Source organism: Lissotriton helveticus, chromosome 1_1 (genome assembly GCF_964261635.1).
Source record: "Lissotriton helveticus chromosome 1_1, aLisHel1.1, whole genome shotgun sequence".
In the NCBI taxonomy this organism is placed as follows: Eukaryota; Metazoa; Chordata; class Amphibia; order Caudata; family Salamandridae; genus Lissotriton; species Lissotriton helveticus.
This window is the reverse complement of record NC_136057.1, coordinates 1,518,708,634-1,518,724,935: the sequence shown is the minus strand read 5'-3', so window position 1 is coordinate 1,518,724,935 and position 16,302 is coordinate 1,518,708,634. Positions and strand designations below refer to the sequence as shown.

Below are 16,302 nucleotides of genomic sequence, written 5' to 3'. Positions count from 1 at the left end.
CTCCACTTAACTTGAAACCAAAGACATTAAAAAGCTTTACACATAAACATTTTTTACTCTGACCCCATGTAATAATTCTTGAAAGTATTTTTTTATTCTACCCACTTCTACTAAGTGCACACATATGCCTAAATATTTTGAACTATTGTGTTTAAAATGTTTTAATGTTCACACTTCCTCAATTAGTCTATTTAATACATAAACAGTTAAATATCAAATAGATTTTTAACTTATCTAATACAGGTCTCTTTTAGCTTATGGAATCGGTGTCATTGGGAATATTAGCAATCAAGCTTTATTTTTTATTTCATTTGTATGGCTACTGTACCCTGGAGATAGATCAGTGAAAGAACAAATAAAAACATGGGACTCTTACCTCAAGAAATACATAGATCAAGAAAAATGCATCAGTAAAGTAAAAACACTTAGAAGGAATCAACAAAACCTGAGGGCAGCTAAGTGAAGGACAGTGATAAGTAAGAAAGGAGGAGACTCAAAGTGAAAATGCGGCTGAGGTTAAAAAAGGGGACATGTTAGTTTAAGGCATTACTTTTTGCGCAGTCTGTACTTTTACTGTCTTGCCTTGACATTCTCTATCAGCACATTGCCTGAACTTGTAGTAAGTATAATTTGTAAACAATTTGTAAACGTCTACAGATAACGACTAACATGTTTTTTTCTTATCATTAAGGATGGCGTGATGGTCCTAAGTGCTACTCATCGGTACAAGAAGAAGTATGTCACTACTCTGCTCTATAAACCAATTTAAGGCAGTTCATATCTTGGAGCCACCCTCATGCAACGCTGCACAAAGATGAAGTTCTCATGGTTGTGGAAATAATGACAGTGGTTTACATTCTAAGCAAAGATTGACTTTAATTTAGAACTTCATAAACTGTGAAAAAGGAAGTATTACATCTTAGCACTTTCAACGCCCTTTCATTGAAATGTTTGGAAACTTGTGTGCCTGAGATATTTTTATGGAAGACTTTATTTAAAAACGTATTTATTATGTGTTTCAAAGCAGCAGTTACACTTGCTAGCCACTAGATTTTCTGTAGACTTAACTGCTGCAAAACATGGTGTTTTGGAATAGTCAGGAAGGGTGGTGATAGGTGGAATGTTGTTATGCTGTTGCAACATATCTGTTCTTTGTGGTTCATACACATTTCCCATTATTTCTGGTCAAAGAAGTATAGTAATTGATAAAATATGTGTGTGGCTCCCACTTACTCAAGAATTATATTTCTCATAGTTGTTATCTATCTGCATATTTTTGGGGAATGTTTAAGCAGTTAATGTTATTGCTAGATTTATATTAGTGAAATATGTATTAGACAAGCCACTGATGCTGGTGCATAGTCTCATATGCCCAGATGTATCAACATTTGGTGCAACGCAACACAGCATGACAACTTGCTGTGCATTGTCAAATGAAGAGTGTTGGAATGTGCCTTATTTACTAACATATGGCTCATTCTTGCTCTCTCTCTCTGCACGGGTGCACTGTGGCTGCCAAGCTCCAATGCAGGCCTGTGTTACAAGTACTATTGTTTTTGTGCAGAAGGGGCACCTTCCTACACTAAAGCAATCATCAGAGACATTTTCCTCCTTCTATATGTGCTGCAGAATGCAGGACTATCCTATTTCTATGTGCGGAGTCTCCGTAGTCCTAAAGGTACTATTAATAAAATACCTTTGTGAATAGCAAACAATTGTAACTTTCACAAAAATTTAAATTTACCTTTGTGAATCAGGCCCTCTCTGGAATTTTGCTCCACTCAGTCATGTGGGGGCCAGATTTAGCACATGCAGGAATAACAAAGGACAAGACAATTGCCTTGGGCTACAGTGCAGCCCAGCCCTGTTCCCTAGCCCCGCGTGTAGCTTGTAATGCTCTCCTCTTCCAAACAACATCCTCTCCTTACTTTTAGCATTTAAGATGCCAGGCACAGATCTCAGTTTGTTTCTTTGCTCTCCCATGATTTATTTCATTTTTAAAGTTCTGAATTATAGTTTATAAAATATGCTTAAGGCAGAAAGTAGCTTCATTCTCTGGGATAACCCAATGTTTCATCAGATATATCCTCCAATACCCGGTTAACAGAAAACATGTGCTAAGTTCACAAGCATAATTGGGGAAATTAACATGGGTATGTAAAAGGGCAAAATAACAATGCCTAAAGAATAAAGTATCCTACTTATCCTACCATACTTAGGCTAGGTCTTTCACGTCACCCGTTTCGGAAGACTTCGTGTAAAGGTTTGCTGGCCTTAGGGAATTGCAAGATGCCTATTGCTTGTACAGAAATGACTATATTCCATTTACAGCTACTAACCGTTTCTGCCCAGATTTTACAAATAAGTTGTACACATTAACTAAGCACCATATTATGACCAGTGAATGAGAAACCCAATTACTTGGGCATTGTTAGCTATTTAGTACGTCAGAGTTGTTCTTCTAACTATACCTATAATATTATGCTTCCAAATGTGAAACTAGGGGGCCTGGAGCCAATATCCTACTATTCCTAAGACAAACCATTAAAACAGATATCAGTCTACACTTCCAAAGAATTCTTGAAACAGATGGCAGGCGTCCTCCTATCACGAGACATCGAGAATTCTTAATACCTTAGACAGTTGTTACCTTCTCCAATCCCATAGTCCACTCAGCTAAAACAGTTCTTATGAAATCTAATGTTCCATTGTCTGATTCCTGCCCTGCTTACAAACAGAATCTATCTAGTTAATCAGCATATCCCTACTAAACAGCTATTAGGTTATGGTATATGTTGTTATATAGAGACCATTTCCTAGCTACTTGTCCTCAGCACTTTTAAATGCAGAACACATCTTCTGATGTGGGATTGCCCACAGAGAACTCCCATTAATGACTACCTTGCCTAGGAGTGTGTTTCATGGAGTAGTGTTAAATGCTTGGCTTTCCCTTTGGATCTGTTCCAAAGAGGATGAGCCACACATGCAGGAAGATTTACAAATACAAATTAATGCGGGTGCTTGCTTGGCGGTATTAGAAAGGTTCTGTACATTCTGATCTACATTTTTGTGTGGTAGAGTTACCTTTGAAGGGGTTCACAGGCTCTTTCCTTCCCCCTTTGATTCCCTCTGTCCTGCTCCCTCTTTCTTTCCCGACCCCTTTCCTGAAGATTGTCTATATATATCCCCTAAATGATAGAGATGCAATTGAACACAGGATCATGCTGTATAGTGCCCTGATTAGTATCATTGTTGCCATACCTGCTGTGCTGCTATCTGTAATACCCATATGGAAGATAATCTATATACTTTTCCGTTTATTTCTGGTATTCTCTTTTCACCTGGGAGGGGTGGGCAAGACCCTACAATGTAATATGATAGTAGATGTTCCCATGTGTTGTCTTTCCAAAATGTATATTTATATTTTGAATTGATTCACTTGATCTACATTGTTGTAAGTCCCAGGTCAATTTTCTTTTCTCCATGTAATTGGGAGAAGGGTGCACTGGTTATTATGTAGTTTCTGAGCAGGGATCCACTTCATGTTTTTTATTGACTATTTCATAAATAACTGCCTCTATTTTGCTTAAAAGAAAACAAATGTTCAATAAGGAAAGCATGTATTAAGGCTGATAGTTGATAGGGCTGTTTCCTGAAAGGATCTATACAGGTGCAGGATTGTAGGTTGCACAATGTTTATACAACTATGTACCATTGTGTGGTAGATATTAGGGACCACTTGGTAAATAGCTGAGGTTTTGTACTACCTGGCCAGCAGTCAAACAAACAAAAACACTTCACTTATTACCAAGCTGCTGGCAAAACAGCAGATATGTACAATTAGGACAGCAGCCACGCAATTAGAAAATAAAAATAATTATTTATGTGACTGCTGATGAAATAGCAGACATTTTATAAATAAATGCACAGGAAAGGTCAATCTTTACTGGGAAACTGGCTAAATAGCATCAATTCCATGCTACATTGCTTGCAGAAAGCTTGAAAAAAAACTTCCTTTATTTATCTTGTGAATAGCTAAATAGAAGGCATTGTGCACAACTTTACGAGTAGTCATGCAAATAGCAGAGGAACTTCACTATTTACTCTGCTGCTGTCTGAACAGCTTACATCTTGTTTTATTATGCATAATGACAATTTTAACAGGTACTTACACCGTAGAGCTGGAAACAAGGAGTGAACACAAGTGGCACCCATCTCCTTATGAAAGTTAGAGTGCTGATGTATAAACATTTCATTGGCAAAAAGTGGGTTGCAAAATCTGCACATGCGTGGTGTGAATGGAATAGTATTTTGCAAACTGACATATGTACTGTTCGACCACTTCACAAAATACTGAATCGCAGGGGGTTACTGAATGACCTGCCTAATTTGTAAATATTAGGCAGGTGCCAATTTATGACCCTCTTTGATTGGCTGTAAACATAGAGATGGTGGCCTGCAAGGTACAGCACACCATCATCTTGGTAACTGCATTCCAAAATAAAATACATTTTGTTTTTTGAAAGCAGCCCATGTTCCTTAAAGGAACCAGTGCTGGTTTAAAAAAAAGTTTTTCGGCTTTTGAAAAATTCTACCCCCCGAATCTGTCAACATGATTCACAAAGTCCAAAGATGACCACTACCCCTAACAAATGTATTGCCACCCCAACTCGGGGGCTATTGGCTCATGAATGGTTTACAACAGCAATTGCAGTCCCAAATTTCAATTGATTCCTTCCAGAATGGGATAGGGGAGGGAAGAACCCCCTTTCATGAGTCCTCTTATTTGCAATTTGGAAACAATGAAGAAAGCAGTTTTACTAGTTGTGATCATTTTCCAGCTTATAACAATGTTTTTTATATAATAATAAGCATTTTTGTGGCCACAAACCCTGTGATTTTGTGGTACTAGATCCTTAGTACAACAACTGGATTAGATACAGGCACTAACTTATTGGTCTAAAGGTCCAAAATGTCTGAATGGTTCCAAGGTTTTTTGACAGAGTTGACACAGAATGTCACTCCATTTCACCATGGGCCAAATGTTAGTGACTTGGAAAATCCTTAATGGAGCTGTCTCATGCTCCATAAATGCTCCGATTCCTTTATGTTTACCTGTAGAGGAGACTAATAAAAAATGATTATAACCTTTGCAAGACTAGTTACATTTGTTTACTCTTCCAAAGCTATGTGGTCGTTCTTGCTCACAAAGCCATGGGAATGTCCGAGGGCCAGATACAGGATCACTAAAAGGCTCCAGGTTATCAGAATGCCTCTTTTTCTGCAGTAAACCTGTGCATTCTTGAATTATCAATTCTGGTTCAGTTCAGTTAAACCAATCAGACTAAAACGCCTTAAAACAATGATTTGCAGTATCAAAAGTCAGACATGGATATGTTGTATTCCAAGGACATAGAATCATCTAATATTTGGGGTGATTTGATAAAAAAAGAAACAATTGTATAGTGCCTCTTATGAAGTGACCAACCCAGTCTACTTAAGAGACGTCATTCCAATCCCATGACAGAAGTAAAAAAAACAATGGGCTTGATTTATAGTTTAATAAATGGCGTTAACTCGGTCAGGATGGAAGAGGACAATACCTCTTCCATTCTGAGAGACGCCCACCTGCCAAAGTTGTCTGCTGTCCCTGTGGCAATTGTCTACATTGACCGGAACTGCTGTCATGGCGGTTCATGTCTGTGCACGAAACAGTTAAAGGACAGTACTGTCATACATGATGGCTGACTGGCAAACTTTTCTGATTTTTTTTGCTTTCCAAAGCGTGAGTTTGTTTTTGAAAAACAAAAAGTTAATGGTCCCACAGCTGGGAGTTTTCTCCCAGAGTGATTGGGTCATTATTTTTTCCTGTCCCTTACAGCCAGGTTTTACTCTAAATAGGGTGATTCCATAAATTAATTCCTTTGCTGGCCCTAGCCCTGTTGGGTCATCAAGGGAAGTATTCCATCAAGGATCCAGCAGCAAAGGCATCAAGATATAATTATTTGAACTGAAAGTCATTGGAATATGAATGGCTTTTCCTAGAAAATCTTCAAAAAAAAGATAGGCATGAATGACAGAGAAGAAAAGAAACCAGCAGGTATTTTGTTTCATTGACTTTATTACAAATATTGTAAGGAATAAAACACTGAATAAACAGAGACATTGTGTTACCAGTATTCTTATGACCTACACAATGATCCTTTCACAATTACACTTTAATACCCATTTTCAGTTAGGGGATGTGAGGTTTCAGAAATAAATTAGGGATAGTCACTTTGAACTAATATTTTCTGACTGTACCTCTGACATAGCCTTTGCGCTAGGTGATGGTGTTCACAGCAGGAGCAAAAGTGCTGGCTCCAAAACAAGGCTCAATGAAACAAGATATCTTGGCACCTGGCTGTCATCCTTCCTGATCAGTCATCAGGCACAGACCAAAGGGCAAGCATGCTTAGAAACATTTTCTAGGCCCGGGGAGGTTAAGTGATTTGCCCAGAATTCCACAGGATGTTTGAGCTTCCCACCAGACTCAAACCTGGTTCCTCAGCTTGAAAGGTGGCAGCTCTAGCCAATAAGTCACATCCTACCCTTTACTCCTATGATCTAGCATATATCGTCCCTCTGGAAGAACTAATCAGCAGCCCTTTGCTAAAAAGGACATACAGAATTTCTTTGCGGTAATCTTTTTCTCCATTCTTCCTCACTTCAGTTCTTGGTCTCAACCCTCCATCCATGGGGATGCAGTCAATACACACCCACTGAGAAAAGAAGCTGGTTCTACTCTCCATCATGTCAAACAAACGGCATCCCACTGGTTCATGCACTTATAATGTGATCACATAAAGAGTCTTGCTGCTACACACTTGCTACATACCCACTACACATACATTCTCATGGAATGTAGGCACAAAGATCTGATGGTCATACAGATCCTTCTTTGGGCCATATTAGACAATCTTTATGGAGCCTCTCCCACCCCTTCATCTGTTCAACAGAGCCTTTTGAATGAACCTGGACTCCCCTATTCTGATTGAGATAGTCGTTTGACCCCTTTGTTAGCCCTTAAAACATTTTTCTTACTTCAGCCATCTGAGTTTCTCAAAACCTTTCTGCCGTCTTTCAAAGACCATATTCGATTTCAGCCTTCCTCACTTAACCCTTTCTGTCAAGTTTCAGTCCCTATGCCCAGAGACTACTGTGCCAGCATCAGACAGCTTCCTCTATCACTTAGAGGTCAGAGTGTAACAGTCCCAGCTTTTTGTTCACTTTGTGTGCTCTGATTTTTCAGCAATTACTTACCAACTCTCTACGTGGGCAGAAGAGGTAGATGTTTTTCAGTGTTTGCAGCATAAGAATAATGAAGGAGAACCATTTACAAAAGGGATATCCTAATAAAAGTTACTGAGACGTATATAGGTGTCCTCCTGCTCGTGGTCTTCTTCCTTCTCTTCCAGGTCCTCTGTGCCTTTAGGCGTGGGTCCCCATGTAAGTACTGTTCCTCCTATTCTGGGCTGTGTTGGTCCTCCTGATTCTCTTCCTGACCCTGATCTATCTAGTTGTGGTAACCCTGGTAGTAGTCTCCTGAATCTGGTGCTCCAGGTTGTAGCCCTTCCTGGTCTCCCTGGCCCTGCTCCGGACTCATCCTTGTTTTTGCCCTTCTTGGGCCTCCTTATCCTGGTAATACTGAACCCTACCCTGATGGTCTACTGGGTCTTTTTCTACCTTGCTCTCCACTGGTCAGGGTCTTCCTTTTTAGGTACTCTTTGGCTGGCCCTAGTCATTTTGGTCCTAGTCTTTTCTCATTGATTCCCATGGCTACGGTTGTCCAGGTGCCCCTGATCCTGGCCAGCCTGGTCTTAATACCTCAGCTCCTAGTCCTTCTGCTCCAGTTGGAACTACATGTCCTGGTTCCCTTGGTTCTGACCTCTCTGGTCCTCCTAGCCTTGTTCCTGCGTATTCGGAACCTTCTATTCAACCTAATCTTTCCCTATCTGGTCTTTAGTCTTAATGACCCAACTCCTCCTGCTTCTGACCTGACTAATTCTCTAGGTCCTCCTCCAACATGCCATGATACTCTTGGCCCTGGTATTTCTGCTTGTTGACATCCTGGAGTAACGTGTCCACTTTGTCCTGATCCTCCTTACTGAGTTCATCCTGTTCTTAGTCACCTGGCTTAGCCATCATGGTTCCTGTCTTCCTGGCCGTCCTTCTCCTTGCCCTGCTTCCCTCCTCACCCTGCTTGTCTTGGTATGCCATGTCCTGATACTCATGGGCCTCTGTGACTTGAGCTTATTTTTCCCCATGATTGCCATCCCACTGGTCTTCCTTGCCGTGGACCTCTTAACTCCTTAACTCTTGTCCTGCTGACTCTGGTTACCTGGCCCCCTACTCTTGATTTTTTTCAGTTTCTGTTCTCCCAGTTTTCCTCACTCTCAGTATGTTTTACCTAGTGATGGTCTTTCTATTCCTGGTCCTCATAGTCTGTGTTCTCTTCTTGGTTTTGTGCACACTAGACTTAATCCATTTGCTTGTGGTCCTCCTTGTTTGGCACTTTGTATGTCCAATACTCTCGGTTCAGATCCTCCTGGCCATCCTGGTCTTTTTATGCAAACTCTCCTAGCTTTTCCTTTTTTCCTGATCCTCTTGACCCATGTCCATTTGGCTTGGCCCTTCTGGTCCTTCTCACAGTGCTCATCTGATTCCTAGTACAACAGTTCTTGTTCCTGTTGGTCCCCGCGGCCTACCCGGCCTCTTGTGTCCTGGTCTTCTTAAACAATTCCCTCTTAGCCTTTGTCTTCCTGGTTTGGATCATCCTTGTTCTCCTGGCCCTGAGCCTTGTTCTCATGGTCCTTCTGGCACTTCAATAAATGATCTGGGTCCTCTTGGACCTGACTCTCTTTGTTTTGGTCCTTTGGAGCCTCATGACGTGGGGCCTGGTCCCCCTGGACGTCAAGGTGCAGTCCCCTGCATCTTCCTGTCTGTGGCTGTTCTGGTCCCACTGACCTTTCTCACGCTGGTCTTGCTACCCCAGGTCTGGGTGTTTCTGATTCACTTGATACTCTGGGCCCTGGTTCTATAGCCATTGTCCCCCTGGCACACCTAGGCCTGTTCCTTGTCCTCTTGATGCTGATTATTCTAATTGTCCTTGCTCTGATCTTTTCTCTCCTGGCTCTAGTACTCCTGGTATTTTTGGTACTGCCCCCCTCGTCTTCCTTGCTTATTCTGACCTCCTGGTCCTATTGGCCTGGATCTGGGTCTGATCCTCCTTGCCCTGATCTTCCTGCTGCATGCCCTCATGCTTCTACACTAACGTATCAGGGTACTTTTTAGGTCGAGCATTCAAGACCTCTTGTGTATACTTTAGTATATACTTTTGTATATATACTTTAGTATATACTTATATGTGTATGTACGTTGTGGGCTCTGGCGATCAGCCCTAGGACTTGTCTGTTTCCCCTTAGGCACTTTCTTTTCTGTTCAACTGCCTCTATTTAACTGTCTTGATAAAAAATGACCAGAAGATGTCAGTAAAATGCCAGAATTGCTTTCTGCTGAGGGACTTTCTTTTGAAAAAAATTCTGTCAACTGCCTCTATTTAACTCTCTTGATAGAAAACGACCAGCAGAGGTTAGTAAAATACCAGAATCACTTTAGCATTCTCTAGATTCCTGTCCATAGAAATAGTTTTCCAAGAGCACCCGTAGACAATAATATTTATTTAAAATCTTGTATTTTCAGTGATATGACCACCAAAGGCCCTGCTTTTATTTTAAAAACAGAGCTTTGGACTATACCATTTCCAGCTGAAAAGCAATATTTCTCTCCATGTGTTCCCATACCTGGCGTGTCACGCAGTATGGTGCTTACTTTCCCTCCATGTTAAAGAACAGTAGATGTTTCAGCACTCAGGCTAATGTGCTGCATAGCTAAATACATATAAGGTCCCAAAGGCGAGACCAAATGCATTGCAAATGCTTGTTTATAACATCTCCCCCATGGGCCTGGCCAATCTGTTTCTCATCTTTCTGGCCATCCTGTTCCTAGCCCTGAAACCTTGATTGCCAGGCTGTGATCATCCTGGTCCTGATGTCCATAGTACTGATCCTAATAACTCAGGTCCTCCTGGTCCTGGTACTCAGGGTTCTGATTGTCTTTGGTCTGATTTTCTTGGTCCCCCTAGTCCATTGTTTCCTGGTCCTCTTAGAACGTTTCCTTCTAACTCTGGTTACCTATCTCAGCTACCTGGCACTCCTAGCCAAAGTTATGCTATTCTTGTTTTTCATAGTCCTTGTTCTACTTGAGATTCTGTGGCCATTGACCTTGATCCCTTTGGTCCCATTACCTATAGTTTGGGTTTCCCTGGGCCATCCTATTCTTGGTCTCATTGGTCATGGTCATCCTGGTCTTTTTTGCCCTATTGTGCTTGTTATCATAAACCTGCCTTTTGGGCATCATGGCCCTTCTTGATTCATCCAGTCGTGGCCCATCCTGCCTTGCTCCCTTCTGGTCCTTTTGGTCCTGATCACCTTGTCCTGGTTCTCCTCACCATCAACCTTGTAACTCTGATACCGCAGGTCCTGATACATCTTGCATCACGTCTCCTGGCACTCTTAGTCTTTGTCCTCCTGTTTTGGGTTTTCCTGGTTTAACTGGATCTGTTCTTTGTCTATTTAGTCCTACTGGTACTGCAGCCTTTGATCCAGGACCTCTTGAACCCAGTTATCCATGTTTGGGTCCTCCTGGTCACCATTTTTCAGTCCATTTGGTTTTCCAGATTTTGGTTAGCCTTCTTACATCTGATCCTCCTCCCCCTGGTTGTGCTACTTATATCGATTTTGCTGCCCCATTTGGTAATTCAATGCCATGGTCCCCTAGGCCCTGATCTTCATGACTCTTTTAGCCCTGTTTCCAGTCCTCCTTCTTCATGATCCTTTTGTTTAACTAGTCCTCCTGCGTTGGTCTTCTGGGTGCCCTTGGTACTGTTCCCCTGATCTTTCTGGACCCTGCCTTTCTTATCCTAGCATTCTGGACATACTGCCCATTGCACTCCAGATCCTGATCTACAAAGTCCTCTTCAATCTGGTAGAGGTTCTCACGGCTCAACTTCTCCTGCTGCTTGCCTGCATGGGTTCTTACAAACAGCATTCTAAACTTTCTTACTTCTGATGCTAATTGTTCTCCAGTATATGGTAGTCTGAGAACTTCCTGGTCCTGTGCTCCCTTGTCCTGGTCTGTTTGGTCATCATTTCCATGTACTCCTGCCCTATGTCCTTTGGATCCTGGATCTCGCATGTCGCAGACCTTTTCATCCTCATCACACAAATTCCCAGTCTTCCTGGTCCTGCTTCCCTAGTTTATGTAGCCCCCTGGATTACCTGTTCCAAATCCTTCTGCACCTGGGTACCCGACCCATATCAGCCTGGTCTTAGTTCTTGCACTTTTTTGTCTGGTCCTCGTGTATCAGGTGTTTTGGTGCTGGTTGCACTGGCCTTGGTTTCCTGAGCCCTCCTAGTCCCCCGGTCTTGCTGTCCCATTCTAGTCCTACAAGGCCTCCAGGTTTGCCTGTGCTACCTAGTTCTTCTCCATCTGACTATGATTCCCTTAATCATGGTTCTCATGAGTTTGGTCTTCTTCCTTCCTCTGGCACTGGTCCTCCTAGATCCTATATTGGGTATCACCCTGGTTCATGTAGTGCTTATCAGCCTGGTTTAATAACTCTGTGATCCTGACTTCATAGACTTTCTCATCTTAGTCCCACTGGGCCTGTACTTCCTTGTAATTTTTATCTAGGGTCACCTGGTCCTGCTAGTCCTAGTCCTTACGGTTGTGGTCTTCTTGGTTCATTCACTTCTGGCCTCTTGGTCCTCCTTGATCTGATCTCTTTGGTTTTGGCCCCTTCTGTGTCTGATTCTTTTTTCCATTGGTCTCCTAGTACAGGTTCTCTTTGGTCTTTCTACCTGTGTTTGCTACTCCTGGCTATCCTCATCCCTCTGGTCCTGGTCGGAGCACTCAGGCTCTCCTAGCCCTCCTTATTGTTGTGGTCTAGGGCCTTCTGTTCCCTGGTCATTCATTTCCTTCAGTCCCTTTTCCACTGGGTCCAGATCCCCCTGCTCCACATCCTCCTGGCCTTCTTGATCCTTCCCACCCTGGTTCCTCTACCCCTAGTCCTATTGTTTGTTGTCCTGTACCTCCTAATCTATTTGTTCCTGTTCCCCTCTGGAATTAATAACCCTGGTCCCTGAGACTGATTCTTCGTGTCCTGGTCCCCATAGCTCTGGTATTCCTGACCCTCCTGGTAGTCCAACGTCTGGAACTCATTCTCCTAATGGTCATCATCTTCCTCCCACTCGCCCTGTTGCTTCCTTCCACAGACAATCCCCAAAGCTTTTTGTGAAGTACAGCCTCCAGGCTTGCCCCTCCGAATTGTTTTTGGGGGCTTCTAAATTTCTTAAACTGAGTTGGCACCGTTAAGGGCAGAAATAAGGGAGCAGTAGAGACATAACCGTGCCCACTTAAAACACTGCTCATACTTTGAAAAATCAAAATGTCCATTTCCAAGATACATTGCGCGGGTGACTAAAATGTCAGTTGGGCTGAATGGCCAGCCATTACATGGGGCCACAAGCATCTATTTCTGAAACCCATTCTGCTGGGTGAACAGTAGAGGTGGTGGTAAACTCCGCTCATCCGGCAGAGTTAGAGGAGTGCAGAGTTTCATAAAACTTCCACCAACCACCACATGGCTGAGTTTTTTGTCACACGCGGATTGCCAGCAATTATTTGGCAAGTGCGAACAAGAAAATGGAACGCATGATCACCTCCTAGTGAGATTTCTTTCTGACGCTCGTGTTGAGAAAGTTGACGTTCTACTTGAATGACAGAAAGGAGCAGTGCTCTCCGACGTGCTGCATGATGCTGTTCGCGCTGATTTTACAGCTCGGGATAAGCTCCTGGCTCTAAAAATCAGCATGAGCAGCACGATGTACCAAACTCCGCCGATTGCGGAATTCCATGGAATCGTGCAGAGAATTTAATTAACTCTGCGGTATTCCGCAGAGTGAAACTCCGCAAGTTCCACCCACCCCTAGTGAATAGTATGAAAAAGTGTCTTTATTCAGCTGAATGAAGTACCCTGATGCACGATTTATTTGTCTATTGTGTTCATTTTCCAATTTCACGGTAGTGCTTTTACTGTGTCTTGCTCAATTTCCTGGCTGCAAGTGTCCCAAAGCACTGTGCACCCAACACTAATTGTCTACTGTAAGTATCCCACCCCGTGTCGCCCAGATAAAACTAACCTGTCTGCATTCCCTTTTTGCTGCTGCTAGTCGACTGCTGCTGTTTTGCCAGGTTTGAAATACTAAGCAAGCACAATCCCCAGTTAAAAGAACCCGAAAGCTAGCACAGGGCCATCCATAGGAAGCCCAAAAAAGCCCAGCCCTTAAAACCCATCAAAAGGAGGAGTATGAACCTTAAAAAACAATGCATTTGCATGAGTGAATAAAACATTTATGTAAAATGCTTAAAAACCATACTCATTATTTTTTGCAGGCAGCCAAATACTTTTAGATTGCAGCACAAAAATATCTGTCCACCATATTCTGAAGCTTCCAAGAAGTTTGATTCCTGCATTTCTTATTTAAACATTAAAATAACATAAATATTTTTATTCAAAATGATTTACTGAGGTTCAATATGGCTTTAGAAAGGGTAAGGGCACAATAGATCTGTGCCTTATTTTGAGATTGGTGGCTACAAAATGTTCCATAGTAAAGAGGAGCCAACTATGTTCAGCCTTTATGGATCTCTCAGCAGCCTTTGATTTTATGGCACACAGTAAATGGTGGTCCATCAAGGAGGATATAGGAGTGGAGCTCTCGATAATCGTATTCATAAGACAACTTTACATAGGAGCAACAGCTATTGCTCATTATGGAACAAAGTGAATGATTGAAGCCTTGCAACAGGGTTGTGGGCTTGCCCCTTTTTTATTTGCTCTTTATACCAATAAGCTGAATGAGGTTTTTCCGAAAAATGGCATGGATACCCCACTTGTTGAATCAGCACCCATCCCTATTCTTCTTTATACAGATGACACAGGGTTATTAGCGAGAACACCAATGGCCTTTGCAGAATATCATAGAGAGGTATAGGTCATTTAAGGCTAACTTGGATCTATATGTAAATGAAATGAAAACCTTTGTAATGGTCTTAGGGGATGACTCAGAAAATTGGCAAAACCTTCAATAGGGACTTGAAGAATAGAACGGGTGGAGAATTTTATGTACTTAGGTGTCCTCTTTGATTCTAGATTAAACTGGAAGAACATGGTGTCAAATAAAGCAAACAATCAAGAAAAGTTTAGCTGCTTTATTTAGTTTTTCAAAAAAGCTAGGCTCTAAACCAATCCAAGAAATGGTAAAAATGTACCGAGCTAAAGCTACATCTATTGCAACCTATGGGGCACCAATTTGGGGTACGGAGGACGTTGCGGTATTGCAACGTGACGAAGATGCATTCTGTAAGAGATTAATTTCTGTGCCATGTGCTTGCTCTACTTTGTCATACAGAATCTTATATTAGTGATACTATCAAATTGGCTATCATATTGTGTGGCTTTCAATGTGGAAAAGAAATTCAGTTAAACTAAATAAATCAATTAGTGTTAAAAGACATGTTGAAATTAGAGCATGCATTTACAATCCAATAGTTGTGGTATGTCTGTTTGACCCTTATATCCTTAGGCTTTAGGTAAACTCTACGAAACCCCAACTTTATGTGATAGTTTTCCTAAATCAAAGCTTAAAAAAGATTTTTATGGCAAAAAGAACAAATGATTGAAGGGACAGTAATAAAGGAAAAAGTACTATAACCACATACCTGGATTTACCACCTGTGATGTACCGACCCATGTCTTACTTGTCATTTAATGAGAACACTCAGCACCATTTTATACTAATAAGGTTCTGTTTACATTACATGCCATTTATGTTGGGGCTATCCTGCAAACCTCTACTTAATTACCAATCTTCCTTCATGCCCATGTGATGGAAAGCCCACACAGACATTTTTGATATTTTATTCTTGTGTTCCTTATATGTTCAGGAGCGAAAGAAATGTATTGTTCCGTTATTGCGAACATTTAACTTGAGACACCACCTTTTTTAGCCTTATTATTTATTCAACAACTGGAAACCCTGTATATATGCTATGTCCTAGCATCTTTCTTATGGGCAGGTGTAAAGAATCTAGAGGCTTTGCGGTTAGGTTTAAAATAGTTTCTAGGATATAATTAGCTAACAGTGATTAGGGATTTTAGATTTTAAAAAAAATCTGAATAATTGATAAAGATGAGTTGTATTAGTAATTATTTAGACTTGTATTCTGTATTGTTGAGATTGTAGAGTAGGATTTTTGTAGATTGTATTAACTTTTGAGAAATTGCCTGTGGATAAGAGCATTTTAAATATCAAGATCAAATCATCTAAAAGAAATGGAATGATTTTATATGTCTTTTATGTACTTTTATGCATTTTAATTATTGAGAATAAAGTTGATGATGATGATGAGTTACTGTTTTTCATCTGTAAACAGCTTAGCTTAATCCATGTACTTACCTTTTCACAAGCTATTGCATTTTCGAGGCAGGGTTGAGTTTTTTGCCCTGAGCTGTGCCCTGAGGGCAGTGCAAATTTGGACTGGCTGACAGACCACTGATTCCCATTGGTTTCTGCAAAAAATGCTAGCAACTGCTCAATTTCACCCACCACTTCCATCATTGGGCCCTCAGTATGCTAAAGAAATCAGTACAGTGTGCAACTCTTGAGAAGCTTAATGTGAAAACTGTATTAAGATCTACCCTACAAGCTTATCATTCAGCACCTCACTCAACCACGGGTGAAAGTCCTGCAACATTGATGTTCGGGAGGGCAATGGCATCTAAGTTACCTCAACGCACCAACAAAAGAGAGAAAAGCGAGAACACAACTCATGCAAGAGGACTTGGTTAACAAACCAAAAATGGAGGCCTATGTGAAGAAGAGGCGGCATGTAAGGATTATCACCTTTGAGAGATCACCCAAAAAGATGTGAAGAAAATCTGATGCTCAGTATGATGCTGAACCTTTCCAAATGGCCTCTACCAAGGGACACATGGTGACTACACTGTGCCTCGTGAAGTCAGTTACCAGAGACTCTTTGCCCTTTTAGCATTTGATGCATCAGTCCTTAAATCTGGATGGTGAAGGAAAGACTAAATCTGAGACCTTAGCGACTAATGTTACCTCTTCACCATCTTCG

The 16,302-nt window shown here is 41.5% G+C and overlaps 1 protein-coding gene across 2 annotated transcripts in view; it reads left to right on the top strand.

Annotated features, from left to right (window-relative positions):
• The window catches only part of LOC144828628 (5'-AMP-activated protein kinase subunit beta-2-like), a 588,442-nt gene extending 572,870 nt beyond the window's left edge, over positions 1 to 15,572 (top strand). For both annotated transcript variants that reach the window (XM_078686984.1, XM_078686993.1), the window contains one exon: positions 692 to 15,572. In XM_078686984.1, coding sequence (XP_078543110.1) covers positions 692 to 769 — 78 coding nt within the window. In that variant the 3' untranslated portion in view covers positions 770 to 15,572. The remainder of the gene's footprint in view (positions 1 to 691) is intronic.
• Positions 15,573 to 16,302: the final 730 nt, after the last annotated feature.